This window comes from Rhinatrema bivittatum, chromosome 14, assembly GCF_901001135.1.
Source record: "Rhinatrema bivittatum chromosome 14, aRhiBiv1.1, whole genome shotgun sequence".
NCBI lineage: Eukaryota > Metazoa > Chordata > Amphibia > Gymnophiona > Rhinatrematidae > Rhinatrema > Rhinatrema bivittatum.
The window spans coordinates 21,885,532-21,912,685 of NC_042628.1; the positions used below are offsets into that span (position 1 = coordinate 21,885,532).

The window sequence follows — 27,154 nt, forward strand, 5'->3', positions numbered from 1 at the left end:
AGCCTTGACTGAATTTGTAATCTGTAAACCAGCCAACATATCATACTGTGCTGTCTGCTAGCCAACTGGCCTGAGTTCGTTTGGCAACCATCTTTCCCATTCTGTTGGGATCAAAGGACATGAACATTTGAGAAGCTATATGCAATGCTAAGTTGAGTCATTCTTAGATAATATACCACAGCTATCTTACACTCCAAGGAGTGAAGAGTCTGTTCTCCTTTGCACACATTTGGTGTTGGAAAGAATGTAGGTAGCTTGATGGCTTGATCAATGTGAAATGCAGATAACACTTTTGGAAGGGATGAGTTCATAGAAGCACCCTATTGTGAGAAAATTGGAGGTATGGTTAACAAAACCACAGCCCATAGTTTACTTACTCTTCGTGAAGTAACGGGTGACTAGAAACACTTTTCAGGTGATAACAAATCCATTGATTCAAGAGGTTTGAAAGGAGATTTCATGAGATGAGCTAGGACTGCATTGAGGTCCCAAGGCACTGGAGGTTTATAATGCCACAGTCATGAATCTTGTTACTAGGGGATGGAGAGAGATCAGAGACCATTCTATCTGCTGATAAGCTTCCACGGCACCAAAGAACTTTCTAGACTGTGATAGCTGCAGGTTGAAGAAAATGAAGTCCCTGAAGCAGACAATTGATGTCAAAACACGGCAGATGTTGGGCAGGTGGCCCCAACTCACGTAGGAAGACAACAGAAATTGGGTGGGCTCTGGCCCACAGCATTGAAGAAGATAAGTACAGAATTAATAGGTTTTTGCAACAAATGTGAGTTGGGTTGACCGTTAGGGAGAGTAAACACTGAAGCAAAGGGCTAAGATAAAGACACGATTTGATAACTGAATATAATGAAAAAATTAAAAATACAAGACAAAGTAGATGAGAAATAAGACAAGAAAATCTTTTTAAAAAATGTTTCCACTTTTGAGAATAAAGACGGTACACTATAAAAGGTTATAACCATCCAGTGGTTATTACATATATAGAGCTACTGTACATCACAACACATTGAAAGTCTCCCTCGAAGTAGTTGATGACATTTTAGGACGGGGAATTGAGGTTCTGTTTGTAGTTAACACTGAAGAAAATGAAGCAGCCTGAAAATATCTGTTCTTAGATCCTTTGCTTTCCCAACTCTGATGGATAACATCTCTGCCAACTTATCCACAAACTTTGAGTAGTAGACATCCTCTGTAGAAAAAGAATACCGAAGTCAGGTAAGGGACCTGAAGAAATCCCAGTAGAAACATCCTCCTCCCTTGACCATGGCAGAATACTAAGCCACATTGCAAACAAAGATGAGAGTAACTGAGGAGGAGACTTCCGCTGTTCTAAGGGTGAAATATCTGGTAAGAACTCAAAGTGGACAGAGTCTGCTTCATCCCTTTCCTATTCATGAGGGCACACCCCTGGATGAGAAAAATCCACCACTTTGTGGTGAGGACTCACTTCTAACTCAATAACCTCTTCTGGAGAGGCACATATCTGTGCGGGGTCTTGAGGTCCCACTATGTAGGAAAAATTCCTCCATCTTGGACAGGAGAGGTTCCAATTTCCTTCTCTGGTCTCCAGGGCTTAAGGAGACATAATTTCTTCACTAGCTTTGACAGCTGATTCCTCACAGGCTGGTGGATCCTCTGCAATGGAAATAGGAGAGACATCTTCTTTAGAAACCCAGATTGGTTCATCATCACTTAGGTCAGCCTGTATAGCTGCAGAAGAATTCTGTGCTATGGCAGCGTTTTTCTCCTAGGTGCTCTACACCTGTCATGTCAACACTTTACTATGAACAGTGCCTTGGTCCATGGACAGTGTCAGCAATGCTTTCTACCAAGCCTTGACCTCAGTGAGTGGACTCCTGGGCTTATGCACCAAAGTACTTTGTTCCAATGTGATTGACGGTGCCTTCATATGCCACACTGAGCAGGGCAAGTATGCTTTAGAGTGAGCTCTGTGCTGAGCACATGGATGGCCATGGGGATGGGTAAAGCAAATGACTCCATGCCATGGAAATCTTCCAAGCTGTGAAGGAGGAAAGCACCTGTGCAATGAGGCAATCTTCTACATTCATGCTGAGGAAGGGCCCATACTGATGGATTAATAGTACCAACTTTCTCTTCAGCTCCAATGTGGGATGGCCCCCAAAGGGGATCCCTCACATCATTTGGGTGCTCTTCCTGGTGCTCCAGGTTTCCATGCCATGCTCAACCCTGACCTAAGGTGGATGCATAAACTGGCACCACAGGGTCCAGGGTGGAAGAGGGAATGAGCCTTCCCTTGCATATAGGGTCAAGATAGGGAGGAATCTTGACTTGACTTGATGTATTGAGAGAGAATGGTGCTGCCTTGCTCCTAGATGAGGATTTGGGGCTTTTACCTGCCAGATTTATCTTCTTGGCATAATGCTGTCGTGACCTAGAGGACATCTGACCATAGCAGCAGTACTTGGAAGTCACAGTCTGGGTCCAAGCAGCAATAGCAGATGGCACCCACAGATAGGTCTTTAAACCAGTGAGTGCAGGTTCATCCTACCTTTGTTTTGTTTTTGTGGTCATGCTCATTCTACCTTTGTCTTTTTTTTTTTTTCTTAAGAACTGACAAGTTCTTAGAAAGCAAAACGGCTTTAACAAGGCACAAGGCCAAAAGCTGAAAATATGAGAGAGCCTGGGACATGTCCATGCCATAGCTTGGATGAAGACTGAAGAGATCACAAGGCAGATGCGGGAACTCCCACAGACACAAGGTTTTACTGAGCTCTGAGAACTGGGTCCATGTCTGTGCAGTCGGATGGCATCACCCACATGTTACGGCTAATACATGCCTGCTTGTTGACAGAGAAGGTAAGCTTGCAATAACTTGTTTGTGGCAGCTGAACCTCAGTGTTAACAGAGGATGCACACACCTCGCCCACTTCATTTTAACCAAGCTATACAATCTTATTTTCATGATAATGAGAAACTAACACTGGTGAGCACCAATCAGGGCTTACAGTTTTCATTCCCTAGTATGGAAAAACTTTATCACAGTGAAAGAAGTGTCTCTTTCCATTAAAAAAAACACGTTTTCATTCATTAGGAAAAACATAAGCAATAGCGATAGGTCAGTGTTCTTTTACAAGTGGAGTTTCAAAACCATCATTTTTAGATTACCAGAATTCTCCCCACCTGTCCACTAAGCTAATGAAAATGCCATTGATTTTTCTTCACCTGCCAAAACTTTCAATTTTATGATGTTGCCAAAATACATCTAAAACTTACCTTTCTACAAAACAGTTCAGTTACACTCGAGACATATTCGTGGTTTCTGATGTACTCACGCAGTTTCTGTACAATTAAAAGGAGCTCAAGTGTTTGTTTTTTTTTTTTTAAACTGACTTAATTCCTATTTATGCACATTCTTTAGAACAAGCCAAGGCAGCTAGTTATCCTTGAAGGAGCAGAATGAATGAATGCACAAACACTGAAACCAGCAAGACTTGTACAGCTAAACTTAATTTTATCCCTAAGGGATATCACCTGTGGAACACTCACACTGGCTCATAAAACAGAAGTATCCCAGATTACTCTCCAATCTGGATCTTCTGCACAGTAGCTTCTCATACTGTCCACCAATTTTATTTATTTATTTTTTTTAAATAGCTGCAAAGCTGATTTTAGGAACAAAATTAAAAGGCAGTGAACTCAGTTTATAGTTAGTTATGCTGCTACTAAGGAGGAATCCAAGATTCCCAGCTCTAGTTTTTCTATCACAAATCTGCTGTACTTATGAACGCTGTGGTGTCAACACACTTTGGAGAAAAGCAGTCTCAAATGTCACTTTTAAAACCACCATCTGATCTCCCGTTCATGAAAGCAAGTGAAGCAGCAACAATCTCCACTACTTGCCACCCATTGCAAATCCTTCCAGACTCTGCCACCAGGCTACAGACTCACGAGTCTACTCTCCTTATCCCACATCCACTGCTTTCCTTGTCAGTTCCCATGCACACTTCTGGTTTTTACTTTCAGTTGTATGCATCCTCTGCTTCCAATTTCATATTCTCCACTGCATCACTAAGGAGACCTCCTTTCATGCTTTATTCCCTCTCACCGGAATAAACTACCTCTTGGCTTTCAAGGTACTCCCCCCCCCCCCTTTTGCTCTTCCAGTCTCAAAACAAAAACGCTTTCCTGTCCTAACACAAAGTCATTCCATTTAATCTTTATGTTCACCTTGAATAATCTTTTCTATGAATTGTTCTTATAAGATGCCATACAAAAACTGAAAATAAAATGTTTCCAATCTTTCCCAAGGAGGAAGGATGTTGTCCATCTTTTTCAAATTTTGGGAGGGAAAGGGAAAACCAAGACTTTACCCATTTCTGATCTCCCTCCCCAAGGCTACACACTACAGCTGGTGAACAGCATGTATGAAATTGCAATAACTAAGATTACAATGTTAAAAACCAGAAAGGAGTAAGGCATTCATTAGAGAAAAAAAGCCTGAATTAAACCATGTCTCACATCCTATATCCGAAATACTAATAATTACATCAAAGAAAAATTTGGATGAGCAGGGTGAAAGGCTAATAACTAAAATGCCTGATATTCTATGGTTTCTTTCAAGACTGGGTCTATTTCATCCCACAGAATTCATAAGGCACCAACTGAAATTCTTCATACAGCTATGTCTCAGCTTTACCTTGATAAAATAGGTACAATGGAATGCGAGAACATTTTTAGGTTGTAACACCTCATCTAGTACGCCAAGCTGCTAAAATTCTGAGCAAGAAAGATGGATTCTTCTTCACTACCTTACTGGACCATAGAAAATGTCTATATTTCCTTTTAATACTAGGCTAATAGTTTACAACTTACCTACATGCCCAATGAATACTACATTTACATGTTCTTTTTTGGGAGCACCTGGGGGTGCCATTACAGTTTTAGGTTTTGGCATTTCTTCCTCCTCCTCCATCATTTCTTGGGTCCCTTCTTCAGCTGGCCCTCCATCACCTGCGCCACCTCCTGGTTCCGCTTCACTCGGCTCCTCTTTGTGATCCCAGGACTCTTCAGGAGACATTTCTGTCTCTCCATTTTCTACTGCAAGTTAACAAGAAGAGACCATTAAACCTTCAGGAAACTCATACAAGTCTTAATGCAAAGCAATTTCTAGACAAATCTTTTCTAAGCATTTCTTAAGAAAGAAAAAAAAATGTGATTTAGCAACTGTTGCTGGCATAATTGACTATCACCATGTTACAGGTTATGCAATTGTAACTGGGAAAGAAAAAACTATAATACACAGAAAGCACTTACTAATACTCAGTTACAAGCAGCACTCATTTCACCTATCTCAGAAGGATGAATAAGCAGGAAACAGATGTTTGAACTTTATTAACCCATAGTTAACAAAAGTTGCAGGCAAACAAGTGCAATAGATAGCACCACTCTTCTATTTATAAGCACTATTCCTATTTCCCTGTTGAAAGCTTTTATGTAGAAATGAGGATGATAGTCCAATGAAAAACAATACATCTGTGACTAGCCTGAAGGTCAGCCTCTAGCACAGAATATACTTATAACTGTTTGGTAAACTTATGACATTTAAAAATGTATGAATGCCTTAGTTTTTTTTTTTATTACAAAAGAAAAATCCTGTGTGCTAGCTCAGCTGTACATAGTTAATTGTGTCTTGAAACCAGTAAAGTTTAATTATTTAAAATTAAATATTGTGCCCATTTCAACTTTTCCCAAAATTCCCTGAAAAAACCTGGAAAAGTTTTGCAGATTACTTCAAAATTGCCAGAAAATTTACATCTATAGATATACCCAAAGCTACACCTTGGAACCCAGGATACCATCTGTATCTGGACAGATGAAACAGTCTATGGCGTTGTCTCTAGCTGGGAGTTTTTTTCCTCTGGGCAAATTCCTTGGGGGTCCTGCAGTGCAAAATAGCATTGGCAGAATCCCTAGATAAAGTCTCCTTGAGTCCCAAGGAAGGTCAGCTGCCTCTTAATCTAGCAATGAAATTGGCCCTGGAAGTCTGCGCCAGAACCAGACACAGATGGTGCTGCTTCCTGTGCCAGATCGGCTTGAGGGAGAGACTCGATAAATCTTGTTTGCTCAGTGACAAACTGGAAGGCTAGAGTTTGGATGAAATGCTAGTGGCTGGTCAGCTTCAGTGGTCAGGATGGGACCAGTGTGATGTTCCAGGGGACGATTTTGTAGCTACAGTTCCTGAGGTTGGAGATGGTAGTAAATGGAAAAAACAGTCCTGGGAGAACTGATGCTTTGGAGGCCCTTCATATTACTTCTAGTCAAGCCTAAGTCTAGAGGAAATTTGAAAGACTTGTGAATTTAGAGCACTCCTCTATGAACATAATTTAAAATTATCTATATAGTTACAAGAACCCAGATGCCAAGATCTTACACCATAATCAACAAAACTCATTCACAAGATGTTTATTGTACATCTGGAAGAAAAGATAGAAAAGCTGCCGGACACTCAGGTATCTTGTCAAGCACAGAGTGATCCTTCACAGCAAAACTGAAGCCTTAGAGAATATTTTGAAATACGAACTTACATTTTATTAGCTTTCCTAAGGCTCTGACTGTATCTGAGATAGGCATGTACAAGATAAATTTAATTGATCCTCTAGAAATACCTGTTGAACCAATGCAACTGACCTCTAAATATAATTATTTGCCTCCGTCTAAAAAGAGGGTCAGAGAGCACGAAAAAGCTCAAGAGTCAACTGTCTTAGTCTGGATATTATGCTCTGTTGGAAAAATCTGAGGAAGCAGCATCCACAAGTTCCACCTTGTTGCTGGACAGGGCCTGGGAATTGAGACTTCACTTTCATAAAATTTTCTTTAACCAAAAAGTGCAATTTTTTCCTAATGTAGCTAAGGAAAAGACAGGAAGCATTTCCTGAAATGAGAACTTAACTGGTTCAATTGGGTTGAGAAAGGACAATTGTATAAATTTCCCAGTAAATATACTATTTTCTTATCAAAACAGCTTTCTATATATTTTCAAATCCTTAAGTCATCTGCTTTATGGGATAAACCTATTGCACAGTGTGGCAAATTATTTTCTAGCTTACGTGAAGAATATTGTACTGCGATAGAAAGTAATGAAGCAAAGAAATCACTTGTATTATTAGTGTAATTATTTGATATAAAGCCTACAAGTTCTGAGAATAAATATGCTATTTTTCTTCACCTGCTTATAACAAAAAAACAAGTTATGAGATCAGATATATTAAAGAACAGTTACTCAGGAGGCTAACTGTGTAGAAAGAGGAAAATAGGACAGTAGCCACACCTAATTGCTTGCTGATGTGATAAGGACAGACAGTTGGAGGCCTCAAGAATGCATGGGAGTAGCCCAGAGAAGAAACTAGAGCAAAGGTCAGAATTAACTAAAACAACATGAGACAAGCTGTTTGAAATCAGAGAAAAACAGCTCAGAAGAATAGCTTTTGGACATTACCAGTGGTTAATGATGTGCCTGATGAGCTGTTGCTGGTTTCCTGGATTTTCAAAGATATATCAGACTCACATTGGGGAACTGTGAGGGGAAGTATTTTTGTGTATATATTTTTTAATACAAATTCTAATCTTGTATGCTTTTATTGCTTATTCTCAGAGTTATAAATAAACTTCTATACTTATAAGTGTTGTGTAATCTATGACAAAATCACCATTTTCCTACCTACTACACACAGCCCCCTTTAGTTCTTCCAATACCCACAACAGTAATTTGTTTACTTCTGTGTAGAGTAATTGCTAGCTTTAAATGTTTCCAGTTGTAATATGCTCTCTCTTTTTTATGCTTATGATGGCTATATAAAGCAAGTTTGCTTATCTGTAAAATAGAGCTCTTTGTAGAGAGAAGGATGAATTAGTCATTACGTATGGGTGATTTCATCCAAAGGTGCCAACGTAGACTCAGCTCTTAGAGCTTGGTAATGGCTTTACAAAGCATTCGCACAAGTTCATACAAACACACACTGCCTTGTGAACCCCTCGGTCTCTTCCAGGGTTTGATATGATAGTCTACTCTCCAGGTATAAATATGGCTAATTCATCCTACTGTCTACAAGAACACTATTTACAGCTAAGTAAACTTGCTTTCTCCATCGACAAGCAAACATGAATTAGCCATAATGCATGGGGTATCCCTAAATGGTGTATAGAAGACTAATAACTTTAAACAACCTGGCCCCATCAGTGCAAAGTGAACTACTGGGTGAACAGGTTGCTCAGAATTGCTTGTCCAAAGTTACTGTCTTCTTGGGACATACTATTCGGACAGTAATGGAACATGAAGGTGTGAACAGATGACCAAGTAGCAGCTTTATAAATATCTTTCAACAGAAGTAACCTTGAAATGAGCCACAAAGGCCACTTGCTTGCAACCATGTGATCCTTCAGATTCCTATGTAAGCGGCAGAAGTCCTGGCCACAGTATCAAAAACTTCTAACAAAATAGATCAGATGTTTCTCACATTCCTCCACTGCCCAACAGAAGTCCACCTATCCTGGGTCTGATGATTCAGTCAGATTTCAGCTTTTTAATCTATTCATGCAAATACTGTACCATAAACAACTGGTAAGCAGCAATCTGAGCACTCAGCATGGATCCCTTAAAAAATCCCCCTTCCCCAAATACACCCAATGCATTTGGAGCCTTCCCAGAAGGCATGATAGAGTGATCATGAACATGCTTTGCAAGCTTCAGCACAAACACTACAGAGTTTTGAGATAGTTGAACCACCCCAAAACCCAGAGAGGCCTGGACCTTATACTTTAGGTCCAGTTTCTGAGTTGATGGAAAGCATGAATTCAGCATCTGCCATATCTTCATCTGTAGCTCCTGGAGGAGCTTTTGCACCAAAATGGCCAGCCCAAAAACCATCTGTTCTCAGGTCTTTTTCCTTGACGACACTCATGGACAGTGTCTTTGCCAGCTTATCTAAAAACCCTAAGTAGCGGAGATCTTCTGGAGGAGAGGTATGCTGAGGTAGATGTGGAAGGGGATCTGAAGGAATTCCTGTGGAATCTTCTTCCTCCTCGTCTGACCACAGAGGAACATTAAGTCAAGATCCCGACTATAAGAGCGACTAAGGAGGAGACTTCCTCTGTTCTGAGGGGGAAATGTCTGGCAGGAACTCAGAATGAGCTGATCCCATTACTTCCCCTTCTGATTTGTCAAAAGACTCCCCTGGTGCAGAAGAATCTACTACCTCATGGTGAAAACTTGGTCCTAACATTAGAAGCTCTTAAGGAGAGAGATGCACCTGCATGGCCTTTGGCCTACCCCACCATGTTGGAAAATTTTCCTCCATCTTGGACAGGAGGGGCTCCAGTCTGCCTCTCTGGCCTTCAGGAAGTAAGGACACAAATACATTCTTCACCAGCTCAGACAGCTGGTCTTCCATTGGCTGAGGAACCCTATGCATTGGAGCTGGAGAAACTTCTTCAGATACCCAAATCAGCTCATCCTCACAGGTATGGTAGAGGAGGAAATAAGTGCTGTGGCAGTTACATCTTCTGTAGAAGCATCTGGCTATGCCAGTTGTATCATCTCCTGAACAGCACTATGCTCCAGTCAACACAGTTACATCTCCTTCCTCGGCCCAGCCATAGGACTCTTGGACTTATACACTGACGTGCTCCACTCTGACAAGACTAAGGGTTCATTGGTCTGATGCGCAGTGTGTTGAGGACATCTGAGAATGCAAGATCCATGTCAATGATATGGAAAGCACCCTGACTGGTTCTGGAAAAATAGATGACTTGGAGCTATGGCATATCTTCCGCACCATGAAGTATGGTAGCACTTGTGTCCATGAGGGTATCTGCTACCTTAGTGTCAGTGAGGGGCTTGCTCCAGTGAAGCCCTGCACAGATAGGCTGATCTTTTCTTTGGCACCAAGCACGATCTCGCATGCTGTTTAGGGTGCTCATCTTGTTGCCTCTTCCACCATGCCATAGGTATCCATGCCACTTTCAACTCCTCACTTGCGACAGATCTGGGAATTGACTCCATGAGGTAAGGAACCGTCCCAAGCTTGCAGGATTGGGGTTGCGGGTAGGGGAAGAAAAACCTTTCCTTAATTTCTGATGATGCCTTGTTCCTGGATAAGGAACACTTCTGCTGCTCAGACTCACACCAGGGCTTCAGATTCTTACTCAGAAGCGCTTTCCTCAGGGCCTCCATCTGCGCTCTACAAGATATCAAGTCACAGCTGTACAGTTGAAAGAGTTATGATCCAGGCCTAGGCAGCAATAATAGCAGATCAGGCCCACAAAGACCAGAACAATCAAAAAATTTCTGCGAGACTAGGACACATCCACTTGGCTTACAGGGCAACATGCATGTTTAGGGAACATAAGAACATGCCATACTGGGTCAGACCAAGGGTCCATCAAGCCCAGCATCCTGTTTCCAACAGTGGCCAATCCAGGCCATAAGAACCTGGCAGGTACCCAAAAACTAAGTCAATTCCATGTTACCGTTGCTAGTAATAGCGGTGGTTATTATCTAAGTCAACTTAATTAATAGCAGGTAATGGACTTCTCCTCCAAGAACTTATCCAATCCTTTTTTTAAACACAGCTATACTAACTGCACTAACCACATCTTCAGGCAACAATGTCCAGAGTTTAATTGTGCGTTCAGTAAAAAAGAACTTTCTCCAATTAGTTTTAAATGTGCCCCATGCTAACTTCATGGAGTGCCCCCTAGTCTTTCTATTATCCGAAAGAGTAAAAAACTGATTCACATCTACCCGTTCTAGACCTCTCATGATTTTAAACACCTCTATCATATCCCCCCTCAGCCGTCTCTTCTCCAAGCTGAAAAGTCCTAACCTCTTTAGTCTTTCCTCATAGGGGAGCTGTTCCATTCCCTTTATCATTTTGGTCGCCCTTCTCTGTACCTTCTCCATCGCAATTATATCTTTTTTGAGATGCGGCGACCAGAATTGTACACAGTATTCAAGGTGCGGTCTCACCATGGAGCGATACAGAGGCATTATGACATTTTCCATTTTATTCACCATTCCCTTTCTAATAATTCCCAACATTTTGTTTGTTTTTTTGACTGCCGCAGCACACTGAACCGACGATTTCAATGTGTTATCCACTATGACGCCTAGATCTCTTTCTTGGGTAGTAGCACCTAATATGGAGCCTAACATTGTGTAACTATAGCATGGGTTATTTTTCCCTAAATGCATCACCTTGCACTTATCCACATTAAATTTCATCTGCCATTTTGATGCCCAATTTTCCAGCCTCAAGGTCTTCCTGCAATTTATCACAATCTGCTTGTGATTTAACTACTCTGAACAATTTTGTATCATCTGCAAATTTGATTACCTCACTTGTCGTATTTCTTTCCAGATTATTTATAAATATATTGAAAAGGGTCCCAATACAGATCCCTGAGGCACTCCACTGCCCACACCCTTCCACTGCGAAAATTGTCCATTTAATCCTACTCTGTTTCCTGTCTTTTAGCCAGTCTGTAATCCACGAAAGGACATCGCCACCTATCCCATGACTTTTTACTTTTCCTAGAAGCCTCTTATGAGGAACTTTGTCAAATGCCTTCTGAAAATCCAAGTACACTACATCTAAAGGTTCACCTTTATCCATGTTTATTAACTCCTTCAAAAAAGTGAAGCAGATTTGTGAGGCAAGACTTGCCTTGGGTAAAGCCATGCTGACTTTGTTCCATTAAACCATGTCTTTCTATATGTTCTGTGATTTTGATATTTAGAATACTTTCCACTATTTTTCCTGGCACTGAAGTCAGGCTAACCGGTCTGTAGTTTCCCGGATCGCCCCTGGAGCCCTTTTTAAATATGGGGGTTACATTAGATATCCCTCCAGTTTTCAGGTACAATGGATGATTTTAATGATAGGTTACAAATTTTTACTAATAGGTCTGAAATTTCATTTTTTAGTTCCTTCAGAACTCTGGGGTGTATACCACCCGGTCCAGGTGATTTACTACTCTTCAGTTTGTCAATCAGGTCTACCACATCTTCTAGGTTCACCGTGATTTGCTTCAGTCCATCTGAATCATTACCCATGAAAACCTTCTCCAGTAATGGTATCTCCCCAACATCCTCTTCAGTAAACACCGAAGAAAAGAACTCTCGCAAATGCTCAGTAAGTTCTCTCTGAGCTCTGAAGGCTGTGTCCATGTCAGTGCTAGATATTACCCATGCATTACGGGTAATTCATGCTGCTTGTCAGAGAAATACTATTCCTTAGACTATTTTGGCTTAAATCTCCTATTATAAGTACTGAATTGTACACTAATCAAATAAAATTAATTACATACGGGCCAATACAATACAGTGCACTCCAACGGAGCGCACTGTTAACCTGCCATTGGATGCGCGTTTGACGTGCTAGCGTTACCCCTTATTCAGTAAGGGGCCGAAAACGCACGTCCAATCCCACGAACCTAATAGCGCCCGCAACTTGCAAATGCATGTCGATGGCCCTATTAGGTATTCCCGTGCGATTCAGAAAACAAAATGTGCAGCCAAGCCGCACATTTTGCTTTCAGAAATTAGAATTTCTTCGGGCACCAGGAAAGTGCACAGAAAAGCAGTAAAAACTGCTTTTCTGTGCACCCTCTGACTTAATATCATGGTGATTTTAAGTCGGAGGTCCCAAAGGGTAAAAAAAGTAAAAAAAGTAAAAAAAATAAATACATTTGAAGTCAGCCCGCAGCTGTCAGGTCGAAAACCAGATGCTCAATTTTGCCAGCGTCCGGTTTCCGAGCCCGTGGCTATCAGCTGGCTTGAGAACGACGCCGGCAAAATTGAGCATTGGCTGTCAAACCCGCTGACAGCCGCTGCTCCGGTCCAAACGGAGGCGCTAGGGACGCGCTAGTGTCCCTAGCGCCTCCTTCTGCCTGTTTTTACCGCCGGGCCTCATTTAAATACAGAAACGCGCACACAGGAGAGTGGCCTGCGTGCGCGCCGGGAGAGTGGGCGTTCGCTCTCCCGGCGCGCACTCCCGCGGACTTTACTGTATCGGCCCGTTAGTGCGGTAGTTGTAATTGTGCTTGATTTTTTTCATTTAAGAATTCTCTCTCCATGAGTGTGTACAAGTTCTATAAATAAAACTGAAATGCCACACAGAACTAATGGAGTCTACTTTCCAGAATGGGCACTTTTACATAGACACAATAAAAAAAAAAAAATTAAAAACCATGTCAGATGCCGCTTGGCTTCCAACAGCTCCAGAAAATGGGATGCAAGTCCAATGAAAATCCTGTGTGTTACACATTCATTAATACATAGATACCCCCCTCTCCCCCACCACCCTTCCCCATTATCCTTGTAGACCCCCTAACATGTCCTGAAAATTTGGTGTGAATCATATGCAAAACAAAAAAAATAATAGAAGGGTGATAACTGTGTATGTATTCATGGAATAGTGGATTAAGCCCCTACAACATAACCTGAAAAATTGGTGTGGATTAAGATGGAAAAACAAGAAGTAAATGCATTTACAGTTCTGAAGGTTTGTGTGTCCTAATGCTGAAGTCAATATCTCAGCTCAGTTCTGAAATGGATACCAGCTTTCAAGGCAGCCTGTCTGCTAATGACATCACAGAACTGACTCATAGAGATCAGGAGACTCCTCAAGGAGCAGGTTACAAAAAAAAAAAAACAAACCAAAACCTCACACATTGGTCAAAATAAGTATTTCTATACCAGATTTTTGGCAGAAAACAGATACATAATGTTGCTATACTTTAGCTATGGTTCCCAATAAACCCCAAAGTTTTTCATCTTTTAAACATTCCAACTACTTGACATTTCAGGAGTGGCATGATATAAAACAATAATTAAAGGTTCATACACACAGTCACCCTGAATTAATGAGAGAAAGATTTTCCAATACAGGAGGCTTCTTTTTTTTTTTTAAACTTAGTTCAAACAGGATCTACATCAAAACTTGCTTTTTCTTTATGGACTTTGCTCTCAGTGAAACCTGGAAATAAGACAGAAACATAGAAATGATGGCAGAAAAGGACCAATGGTCCATCCAGTCTGCCCAGCAAGCTTCCTATGGTATCATCTGCCATGCAGGTTACCCCTATGTATCAGTCAGTGCTGCTTAACATACTCTGCATATGGACTTGGCTGCAGAAGCAGTCCTGTGTTTTTTTTCCTTAGTGTCAAAGCATCAGTACCCCAGACTGTGAAAAAAAAAAAAGTCATGGCTCGTGTTGATGGTCTCTGAATCCAAATTTCTTTTACCTCCCACCCCCTCCTTAGAAGCAGAGAGTGATGATGTAATTGCATCAAAAGCATCAAGGCTTACTGGTTAAGGGTAGTGATCCATGCCTTCTGTTAAGGGTAGTAATAGATACTCATGGGGGTAACCTGACAGAGCATCAATTCCCCAGACCATAAAAGTCAGAGGTTGGTTGCTGTTTAAATCCAATTCCCCTTTTCCTCTACCACCGAAGCAGAGAGCAATATTAAATAGATATGTGCATTGTTTTGTAGCTTTGTTTTGGGGAAGCGCGGAAAACTTCATTTTTCCTGTGGCTTGGGGTTGTTTTTTTTCGTGGGCCCTCAATTTTTGGGTTAGTGCACACTAACCCGAAATACAAATTTTTCCAAAAGTTTGGAAAAATTCTTTTCAGGTTTCGGTGCCCCCGAACCATGCCAAATTTCGTTGAAATTGTCTAATTCGGCAAAAACGAATGCACATCTCTAATATTGAAGTTGCATTAGAAATATCAAGGCTTATTGGTTAAGGGTAGTAACCAGCACACCCGCAAGTTACCCCCATGCACACGAAGGACTTGGCTTAGAAGCAGTCCTGTGCTTTTTCCTTTATGTCTGTGTATCAGTATCCTAGACCATGGAAGTCGAGACCCTCAGTTGTCTTCCGAATCCAATTCCTCTTTTCCCCCTGCCATCTAAGTGAGGAGCGATGTAGTTGCATTAAAAGCAAAGCATTATGGTTAAGGGTATTAATCTCCATGCTTCTGCTAAAGGTAGTAACCACCGTACCAGCAAGCACCACCCCCGCATGATCTCATTTCCGTCCTCTAGTATTTAGAGATCCACAGTGTTTATCCCATGCCCCTTTGAATTCTTTGACTAATTCTCTTCTTCACCACCTCCTCCGGAAGGGCATTCCAAGCCTCCACCACCCTCTCCGTGAAGAAATATTTCCCGACATTGGTTCTGAGTTGTGCCCACTGGAGTTTCATTTTGTAGCCACTAGTTCTATTGTCTTCTTTCCAAAGGAAAAGGTTCGAAGTCCATACATCATTGAAACCTTTTAGGTATTTGAAGGTCTGAATATCTCCCCTGCATCTCCTCTCCTCCAGGGTATACATATTCAGAACCTTCAGCCTCTCCTCATAGGTCTTCCAATAGAGACCCCATACCATTTTTGTCGCCCTTCTCTGGACCACCTCCATCTTGTCTCTATTCTTTTTGAGATATAGGCTCCAGAACTGAACACAATACTCTAGGTGAGGCCTCACCAAGGACCTGTACAAGAGCATCACATCCTTTTTCTTACTGGTTATTCCTCTTGCTATGCAGCCCAGCATTCTGGCCTTAGCTATTGCCTTGTCACACTGCTTCACCATCTTCAGATCCCCAGACACTATCACCCCAAGATCCCTCTCTTGGCCCGTGCACATCAGTCTTTCACCCCCCATCACATACAGCTCTTTTGGATTACTGCATCCCAGATGCATGAGAATGCATTTCTTGGCATGGAAACACAGCTGCCAAATCTTCGACCACTCTTCAAGCTTTCTTAAATCACTTTTCATTCTCTCTGCTCTTTCTGGTGTGTCCATTCTGTTGCAGATCTTAGTATCATCTGCAGATAGACATACTTTACCTTCTATTCCTTCCGCAATGTTGCTCACAATGATTAACAGAACCAGTCCCAACACCAATCCCTGTGGCATTCCGCTTAACATGGCTCTCTCTTCAGAGTATATGCCATTTACCATTACATGCTGTCTCTTAATGGTCAACCAGTTTATAATCCATGCCAACCACCTTGGCATTCACTCTCAAACTTCTCATTTTTTTCACAAGCCTCCTATATGGGACTGTATCAAAAGCTTTGCTGAAATCCTAGTAGATCATATTGTCTGCTCTTCCTTGATCCAAATCTCTAGTCACCCAATCAAAAAAAAAAAAAAATCAGATTTGTCTGACAGGACCTTCCCTTGGTGAAGCCACGCTGCCTAGAGTCCAGCAACCCACCAGATTGTAGATAGTTCCCTATCCTTTTCTTCGGCAGCATCTCCATTAATTTTCCAACCACCGATGTGAGGCTAACCAACCTGTAGTTTCCAGCCTCCTCTCTGCTACCACTCTTATGAAGCAGGACCACCACTGCTCTTCTCCAATCCCCAAGCATCATGCCCATTTCCAGGGATCTACTGAACAGATCCTTCAGTGGACCCGCCAGCACAACTCTGTGTCTTGGGATGTACCTCATCTGGCCCCACAGCCTTGTCCACTTTCATTTTGCCTAGCTCTTCAAATACATTTTGTTCCATAAACAGTTTCGTCTATCCCATCCCCATTTATGATCTTGTCTATCAGCAACCATTCTTCTCCAGGGTCTTTAGTGAAGACTGAACTGAAGTATTTGTTTAATATTTCTGACATTTATTCATCTCTCTACACACTGTTCCTTGTCACCTTTCAATTTCACTCTACCATTGCGGTCCTTCCTTCTCTTTCTGATGTATCTGAAAAATGTTTGTCACCTTGTTTAACCTCTTTGGCAATCCTTTCTTCTGCTTGACCTTTTGCTTTCCCGATTTCTCTATCTTCCTCAGTTTCACCAGGTATTCTTCCCTATGTTCCTCTTTTTGGGATCCTTTATACTTCTTGAACGCTGTTCTTTTTGCCTGTATTTTTTCAGCCCCTTCCTTTGAGAACCAGATCTTTTTCCTCTTAGTTTTGTTTACTTTTCTAACAAAGATTTGTTGCCTTTGCAATAGCTCCTTTTTGATTGTTCCACCTCACCCATTTTCTCCTAGTCTTCCAGTTCTTCCTCTAGGAACATTCCCCATTTTGACAAAGTCTGTATTTGTGAAATTCAACACTCTGGTCTTTGTATGTCTTCTCTGTATCCTGTTTGCAATATCAAACCATTCCATCTGATGATCACTAGTGCTCAAGTGGGCACCTACTCGGACATTTGAGATATTATCCCCATTTGTGAGCACCAGGTCAAGTATCACACTCTCCATCGAGGCTTCCATTACCATTTGTAAAAGGGAAAGCAAAAGTTAAAAACAGCAAGAAAAACTTCAAAGGTTCTGAGAATGGTGAAGCATAGGAAGATTAAACAGAAATGCTGAGATGTTGAGCCCTATGAACTTTCCCTTCAATATTAAAAGAAAGTCTGCCAAGAAACTTTTCAGAAACCATGAACCAGTTATATATACATAGAGAGAAAATATAGATACAGAATTTTCTTACCAACGGGTTCTGAAACATCCATGCTAATAGCGGCATTTAAACCTGGATAAGAAGATAACAGGCCATGTACAATCAGTAAACATGAAGCCAGTAATACAACATACCACTAAAGAGATATTGTTGGGGATTATAGACAAAAATCATGCTTATAAATATAAGTACTATGCAATTTATTGTTCAAAAATAATAATTTATATAGTATGTAATAACTGGTACTGAAAAATTCTCAAAAAGAGAACTCCCAATTTCTATAAATCTGGAAAAAAAATTAGAATACCCATAAATTTTCAAATTAATGTTGTTTCAAGTGTTTCACACACTTTTATTGTAACTTACAAAAATCTAAAAACCAAATCAAGATGAAGGGCTACCTCGGGGAAGTGACCTCTGGGTTGGATTTGGTTCCTATAGCGGTTAATGGGGGAATGAGACCCAAAAGGTGCTCTGTGTTTTCCTATATTTGCCCAGGCCTCGCAGAGACAAGTTTAACCAGTCACAATTCCCCCCCACTCCTGTTTTCCCAGAAATGGGGAAGTTTTAATTTTAGTTTTAAATGTTTAATTTAGAAGTAAAACTAAAAGGGAAAACTGGCAGCATATGCTTTAAAGAACGATTCACCATTTTTTTGTGAACATGAGGCACTGAAAACATTTTTTAATACTACTACTCCTACTACTACTCCTTGAGATGATGGTGTAAAGTGAAACTGATTTATCCCAATCACCTGGCGAATAATATTGCACAGATAAATCCATGAGGAGTTTTGCAAAGCTCGGTTGGATACTCGTTTATTGCTGCTGCTGAGAAAGTCGCGTTCCCCTGATGAAGCCCATTAACTGGCTAACCAGAGGCCTTCTCTTGGTGAGATTTGAATTAATACGAGCAATGAATAAGTCACAATCTTAATAAACCTTATAAACTGATATATAACATTCTTTGATGTGACAACCTTTTGCATCGTCAGTTGAATTGGATTTAATGTGTGCACTTTAAATACAAGTTGTGATATTTAAATTGTTATATGCACTTTATAGATAAGCTGTGATATTTATACTGTATCTGTTATAAGCATTTATGTATCAGATTATATATCCAGCACCTGTAAACTATCATATATCCGATTTATACGATCGTTCCTGCTCGCTCTTCATCCTTTCCCCAACTCACGTTTTGCCTATTATAGTTTGCCCCGTTATAGCCTTAACACATCTTTGATACATTTCTCTCCATAACTACCTCCCCCTTCTTTGGCCTCTCTCACCCTTCTTTTCCCTTTCCATTCTTCTGACCCCTGTTGTATCTGATTTATATGATCGCTACTGCTCGTTTTTCATATATCTTTCCCCAACCTGCTGTTTGCTTGTTATATTTTTCCCCTTTCTCCCCCCCCCCGCCCAGTTGAAATTTTGTTCATTGTAAAGCTCTGTTACGCTGCATTATTTGTTCTCTGGAAACCGATGTGATGTCCCTGATGAATGTCGGTCTATAAAAATGTTAAATAAATAAATGTATTGTCTGTTCTTGGTTTGTGTATGATTGAGATTAATGTATGATTGGTATGTGGTTTTTAACATTTTTTGGTAGATGGTATTTACTGCAATAATTATGCTTTTAAATTTATATATATACTAGCTGTTAAGCCCGTAACAACGGGCTACATTTAAAAAAAAAAATTTCGGTCCATTTCCTTCCCACTCCCTCCCCCCTCCCAATCCCCTCCCCTTTCAGCTCATCCACAACCGGCAGATGGAAGATCTCCGGGGGGGGGGGGGGGGGGGGGGTCCCTCCCTTCCTCACGCCGCTACAGCTCCTCCCGCTCCCCCCAGCACCATTTTTATTTTTCGGGCACGCTCTGCTCTGACCGACCTGCTCGCCCGTGCATGCGCGGTAGAGCTGCTCTCTACTGCGCATTTGCGGGCCGTCTGTCAGAGCCCATTTATAAGGTAGATGTAACCATTATAAATCAATTAGGTTTTCAGAACTTCAATATTATGAACAAAATTCACAGAACAAAAATGCATTACCTTCGCAAGATACTGGCTTATCTTCTTGTGAAGATTCAACAGGAGCATCTGAAAACACAAAGATGCATATTAAAACAGATGATTAGCCCTTTGGATATCACCAGGTTGCCCTCTAGTGAGGGAGCTAATTTTCTAAACAAAGGGAGAATAATTTATAACTGCTTGAGTATGGGTAAAGTCCGTGTATAATTTTTTACAAGCAGACTAAATATGCATAATGTTTGTTTTGAAAATTCATGCACAAGTGCCCTGGTGTTTGCACAAACTCACCCACACAAGAATGCCACTCAATAGAGAAGGCTTATCTTGCGTCAGTTAACTTACATACATACCGTTTAAAATAAACCATATGTGCAATAAACTCCGTCCCTCCAGAACAGCTCTCCTCAGTGCACATAAAGCAAAGCTGCTTATATGAAATAAGTATTCTCTATAGACAGGACAAAAATCAGCCGCACACATGGGCAATGTCATCCCAAGCACTAAGATGGAAAATTGCTCCCAGAGCTCAGAAAGGTCAAGGTCTTTCTGAGCATGTGTGGGGGCATCCTGTGCAGCTGCTGCCATGCAAGTCTCCTCAGTCTTTATAGCAAGCAAACCTTCAACTCTACAAAGGAGGAGGAAAGGGGACTGTGTGGCTGATTTTGTCCTATGAAGAATACCTGTTACAAAGCAACAACTTTGCTTTCTCCATGGACATATAGGACAGTAATCTGCCACGCCCAAGTTTAGGATTGCATGTTAATATGTATGTTTTTTATATCAACAGTGGAACATACAACCTGTATTTTATTAGAGGTTGGCGGTAGATTTGAGCTTTTAAGAACTGCTTGGCCAAAATTATCTTGACGTGGAGCATTGTCTATGCTGTAATGAGCAGTGATGTTGAGGACAGAGACTTCTTGTATACAAGAGCAGCAAAGATGTGCTAAGGATACTGCCTTGGACCTGAGCTGCTGTGCTTTTACTTTACTTTGAAGGTTTTGTCCCAACTGCTTTGCTTACTTATTTAAGGAGAAATCCATGTGAAAAGTTTGTTTTGTAAGCAAAAACCCTTGTTTGACTGAGTTAAAGGAGATGGATAGTTGAGATGATTTCCTGTAGGACTTTCTTCTTTCTAAATAGTACAATAAACTCTCCTGCAGTTCAAGGTATGAAAATCCTGTTTGCCTTTATTGGTGTGTGGTCTTGGAAATAAATATTAGTAGTACAATGGACTGATTCAAGTGAAATTTAAACAGCATTTTTGGTAGAAATTTCTGATGAGTTTTAAAACTAGTCTAGTATATAGAGAGTATGCAACGAGAGCCTTCTAAGTCGCTTACTCTCTCTGTAGGCAGAAGCTACAGCTATCAGAAAAGCTTTTCAAGAGAGGAATTTTAGTTCTGCTATGGATAGAGGCTCAAAAGATGATTTCATGAGTGGAGCAAGAATTATATTTAGATTCCATGGAGTTGGAGGATCTCTAGCTGCATGACAAGATGATTTAGGTCTTTCAAAAACTTTTCCATTTGAAGTTATGGAGCATTTTTTTTTTGAACACTAGATAATCTCATTTACTTCTACAGGTAACTGTATAGAAGAGATTATCCGACTTTGAATTTGATGGCCTGGATATTCAAAGACTGAAGATTTGGATGAAGGAGATTCCCATTGTACTGAGCGATCAGAGTTGTGAATATGTCCAACCATAAAGGCTGTTGAACAGCTAGGTAACTGAAGACGCAGAAACCAAAATTAGACATAGCCAAAAAAGGAGCTATCAAAATCATTAGGCCCTTCTCTCTCCTTAGTTTTTCAATCGTCTTAGCTGTGAGAGGAAATCAAGGGTAACATGCAGAAGCTCTCAATTCCATGGGATTGAAAAGGCATCACTTGCTAGACTGGGCCTTTCTAGTCTTTTAGAACAGCAGATAGGAACCTTGTGGGGGGCTGCCAAGAGATTTGCATCTTCAAGGTTGAAAAAGTTCTTTGACTATCCAGTGGTCTAATGACCATTCTGTGGTTGTAGCCAGTTTGAGGAAAAATTAAATGCTCTTTAAATATCAAACTTCTAAATCATAAAGCCCTGGGTGACATATGGGCACAGATAACATGTGTTGGCTCCAAATAGTGTAGGCAGTCATGAAAATTAGATATTTTGTAGTTACATTTAGGTCACCTCTTGAAATCCTTTTCTTTTTTTTGTCTGTCATTGCAAAAAGGGTGGATATTAAGTTGAAAACCTTTTTGGAGCTGGCAAAAAACAAAGTGAGAATGAAAAAAAACCGTAAAGAATGTAAAATGATAAAGTCAAGAAAATGATGATGATTGAGCAGCCTGGAGGTGAAAGTGCAAAACTGCATCCTTTCACCAGACCAGAAGAAAAAGACTAAGGAAACTTGGGTGGCAGCAACTGCACAGGAACCCTTTCGGAAAATCTCTGACAGTTCATTTCCATCTCTGATAATGTCACCCATTTATGTGACCGATTACTATCCTGTTTGTCCACAGAGAAAAGTATGCAGGATACGGAGTTATGTGCATACTTTTAAAAACATACACCTAAACATTCGGCTTGCTTGGGTGGGCCTGGCTCTATAATTTTCTGGCATTATCTGCTCATTTAATAGGTTAAAGAAAACATCTCCCTCCAAGACACTTTAAAATACAGAAAAGAGTTCATTCCTGGGCCGATGTTGTAGGGGAGCCACTGTTAAGCAATCTGATGGAATTATTCAACATCAGCATAGGAACTATAGTATGGTCCAATGCACTTCTCTAGATGCCCAACCATTAAAATACTTTCAGTTCATGAAAGGGTTCAGATGACATAATAAATCACAAGTCAAGACACCCTTTTTAATTGGTTGTTTCTGGTCTTTTATTTAACAGAGAATTTCCTCCCAAATTACTATACTATGCCCACAGCAGGAAAAGAAGGGAACTGGAGAAGAGGAGCACATGGAGATAAGCAAATAAACACTGCAATTCAAATACAGCAGTGCTCCTAATGGCCTGACAATTGTAGAACAGTGTCAATGGTTGGTTGTATTATGGTCTACGGGGACCATCATGAAGAAATTAATTTGAGTTTTGTACCATTTCGGTAAGAAAAAAAACTCTAGGTAATGGCACCTTGGGATTCTAGTAACTATTACAAACTTCTGGTTTTGTTCTTTGTGTCCTTACAAGTTTTCACTGTCCCTGTAGCATTATATACAGGTCAAACTATTCCTTATTTTCCTTCCATCATCATTTCTGCACTTAATAGAATGGAAAACGGTTTTAGCATCCAGCTAGGGGCCAATAACAATCACAATAAGAATGGGGCAACTGTTCTAAGATTTGATTTGAAATCGCCCTCCCCTACAAGAACATACTACAGCAAAACATACTATAAATTAAAGTAAAATTATTGCTCTTATAAATTTCTATATCTAGAGTTAGGCTCCCTCAATGACAAACTAATAACAAGTACAATCAGTGCGTAGTAACATCTACAAGTAACTGAACATTTTGGCTGAGCAGAAGTATATTGTACTAAATCATCAGATCCATGAGGCACTAATGTGACCCAGACCAGGACTGAGTTGAGAACCCCTCATGAATGACATTTAACCACTTATATTTTTAGGATACCTATAATATGCAAGAGATAGATTTGCATACAAAGGAGATGGTGCATGCAAACCTCCCATGCATATATTATGGATATCTTGAAAACCTGACTAGCTTAGTATGTCCCAAGGTCTGAGTTGATAACCGCTGACTTAGACCACAGTCAGTCTAATTTCATAGAGAACACCTGCTGTTCTCCTTCTACCCTCACCTGTGTTTCTCTACCATTTCACTCTTTACGGCACACAGATCATGAAGAAATTCATGGACTTAAAGATCCTAGCTCACACATTTCACCCTTCCACAATATCTCCAAGGGAAAGGCTTGCAGCTATTATTATGTCACTATCATTTTTGACAGTAATATAGCTGAACAAGTTTATAAAATTGCTATATTCACACCAAACCTAAGATAAGGTTCCAAGCTTTCTTTAGAACAGTAAGACTAAATTAAACTCATTCATGAATCAAACTATTTAAACATATATAACTGTAATTAATTTCAGACATGACCTCATTCCCTTCACTTGCATCCATGCATTAACTCCTAAAATAACAAAAATGTTAATATGCTGCCACTTTAATCCACTGGTATTGTAGCTGTAATTTCATAGGGATAGTAATGAGATTAAATTCATAACTGCTGGTCTTTACACATTGGTTCCCTGATATCTCAAACTATTTGTTAAACTGAAGATTAAATAATGTTTACACTGCATGTAGGCCTTAAGAATTCTTTAAGAGCTAAGTTATTTTTTTCTAAAAATATATTTAGAGATGTTTGTGACTTGTAATCTTAAATATAAACAGCTAAGGAAAAAAAAAACATTGAACTAATTTTGTTCCTTAGAATACCCTTCAATATACCAAATGGCAAGCTAAATATGTCATTTTTGGTCAAACATTACTGGTATTGCCTCCAAGCTGTAGTTGAATATTGCATTTTTCACTTTGTCTATTTAAACCATGAATTTGTATTAGTCAAAGTCATAAGTATTTTGTTTAAATAAAATATAACTACAAATAGTTTACACTGATTATTTTGTATCACCCTTAATGTTTTCCCAATATAGTTTTACTGCATTTCATTCTTAAACATGAAAATTTGAAGGTTCTGTGTGTAACACTTCATCTATAAAATGCTGACCACAAGCAAAGCATTAGTCAAGTTTTGCTTTTAAACAATTTGTATGTTTACAATACAAGTAAAGTTTGGATAACTATATGGAAACAGAACAGGATGGTCGAGAAGGCCCAATCTATTGCATGCCAAAGACTCCAGTTTGGGGCTTCCTGGAGACTCCACAGCCAGTCAGGATATCCACATTCTTTGAGCTTAGCTCATGCTTTCTACAATTCTATTACTGCTTTTGCTTCCATCTCCTCTGCAAGGCCACTCAATGCATTACTTGCTCTTTTAGCAACAAAATAGTTTTTGATGTTACTCCTGATTCTATCCCGTTGAAACCACCCTTATTGGTTGAAACTCTTATTTTAGACCTTCCTTTCCACCAAAAAAGGTGCAAGGTTTGAAAAGGTCCTCCAGAACTTATTCAAGGTTAAAATGCACTTTCCATGTATTCCAACCCACCTCCAATTGGGGGGGGGGGGGGAGGGGGGGGGAAGCAGGGGCAGCAGAATATGTAAGGTCATTTTGTCCCTAACAGGTACACCACACCTCCTATGCAATCTGATTCTCCCTCACTTTCTCCTCCCCAGCCCTCTCACTCCTCCCTCATCTTACAGCTATCTTTCTTTGTCCTCTAGGGCCCTGATTGTGGCCAAATATGCAGCTGCCTCCACCTCTTCTGCAGACATAATCCCTTGACCCAGGTGAGCAGATCTCTCAAACCTCCTTTTGTTCATTATTTATATATTTGAGGTAGCTGAATGACTATTATACCTCCTGACTCTCCTCTCATTCGGGTCCCTAAAGTGCCATGCCATAGGACTTGGGGCACAGACCTGGCACCATTTTGGTAGCCCTCTTTTGGGCCGCCACCCTCTGTGCATATCCTTTTGGAGAAACAGCCTCAAAACTGGACATTACCTCAGGTAAAACCTCACCAACAACCTCTATAGTGGCATTATCACTTTTCTATTTGTTATGCCTCTCCCCTAGAATTCCTTTAGTCATCACTTTGTCGCACTTGTTTCCTATCTTGAATTCATCAGATATGATCAGTCCAAGATCTTTTCCCTGCTTCCTGGACAACAGTTTCTCACCCCATCATAAAATGCACCCTTGTATATTTGAACCCCAAATGCATGACCCTGCACTTTTTTGTACTGAAACTGAGCTGTCAAGCAATCAACCACTCTTAAATCACTTCTCATTTTGTCTACTCCTTCAACATACCTGCAAAAAAACTTTTCCTACTAACCACTCTGCCATGTCTTTCATGATCATACATTAGCAGTAAAGAATGTATTATACTTGATAAATCTAACACTGCACTTTGTCAAATCAGGTCTAAGGTGTCAAGATACTCCAAATGAAGAGTGGGCAAACATTTTGGCCCCACACTGAGGACCCTGGTCTAGGGTGGGGGGGGGGGGGGGCAGTGAGGAAATGAGGCAAGGGTCTGAGGAGCTTTCAAGAAGGTAATACATCAACTCCCACTCTCAAGAGGTCTAACAGACATCACCATCAGACCCGATGATATCGATTCCAGTTGAAGTGAAATGCTCTCACCACCATGGGTGGGGGATCAAACAACCACTACAGGCCATAGTTTGTCTTCAGGGATGATAAACTTTAAAATTTTCCATCCATTCTTCTCTTCTCCCTCCAAAGCTTAACCTGCAGCAGTGATTATAAAAGCAAAGTACCACCTCATTGAAGAGCAGATCGATAGTACCATGCAATCCAGAAACTTTTCATTAAAGGCAGTTTCTATTTTTTTGAAATGAATACTAAAAAAGAAGGACCTGTACAGTCTTTGTCAATGCTAAAGGACTGTGACAAGGCTTCCCGAGAATTTTGGTAGTGCATGAGAAAAAGGGTTTAGTAGAGATTTACATATAGCTGGTGAAAGATGAACCAGGATAGCAAGATAAGGGTGAAAAATGCTTGCAAAACAGCAGGCTTTCCAGTTGAAGTGGGACTAAGGCAAAGGTCAGCCTTGAATCCTCTCCGCTTCATATTAGTATTGGATGCACTGATGAAACATGTCCAGAAGGAGCCCTATGGTGCATGCAGGTTTTGATGACTTGCAAAGAACAGCAAAAAATAAATAAATAAAAAAGACAAATATAATGCATGGAAGGAGCTTAAAGATCAGCAGAACAAGGACAGCACATGGTGGCAAAATTCAGCAATGAGATGGAAAGCATGAGAACTGGACAGAAGAAACTGCATTGTCAAGGAGTTTAGATACTTAAGAGCAACAGTAAATACAAGCAGATGCCGTGCTGGAGAGATGAAAGCAATGATCAAGAGGGGAGAGCTAAAGTGGAGAGAAGTGGGAGTGTGGCATTACCTATGACGAGTTAAACTGAAAGGTGCACTGGATAAAACCAGTACTAGTCTAAGGGACAGATGACTGGAGCATGAGAAAGAAAAAGATGGCTGTATCTAGAGATAAGGATGCTGGATTGAGTCACCCCATGCATCCAAAGTGGCACAGCTGGGAATGAAGAAGTTAGGAAAAAGCTGAAGGGGCTGATATAGACAAAATGAAAGAAAGATGAAAGTTTCATCGAAAGGAAATGAAGTCAGAAGGGAAAAGACCTAGAGTAAGAATAAAAAGATGTGGGTCAATAGTGTTTATAAGGTTTGAGGCTCACTGCTCAAATAAGGGAACAGTGCTTGACTGGCTAACACAGCAGAGGGTGGCTGAGAAAGGATCACATGAGTCAGAAGCATGCAAAAGGAAAATAGTACCAAATGTATATTTCATCTCTAAGAAAATCAAAGCATTTTTCACATAGCTAAACTAACAAAACGGAATTCAGAGACAAAAAAAAAAGAGAGTCAATGCAACTGGAACAAAGATGGCATGAA

General features: G+C 40.5%; 1 protein-coding gene across 4 annotated transcripts in view; it reads right to left on the reverse strand.

Moving 5' to 3' along the window:
* The window catches only part of GSPT1 (G1 to S phase transition 1), a 63,922-nt gene that overhangs the window by 23,473 nt on the left and 13,295 nt on the right, over window positions 1-27,154 (reverse strand). For 2 of the 4 annotated variants that reach the window (XM_029576396.1, XM_029576394.1), the window contains exons 2-4: window positions 19,549-19,596; window positions 17,525-17,566; window positions 4,873-5,097 (exon numbers count right to left, since the gene is read on the reverse strand). In XM_029576396.1, the coding sequence (XP_029432256.1) occupies window positions 4,873-5,097; window positions 17,525-17,546 (247 nt within the window). In that variant the 5' untranslated portion in view covers window positions 17,547-17,566; window positions 19,549-19,596. The remainder of the gene's footprint in view (window positions 1-4,872; window positions 5,098-17,524; window positions 17,567-19,548; window positions 19,597-27,154) is intronic. The other 2 variants (XM_029576397.1, XM_029576395.1) reach the window with 1 other exon arrangement.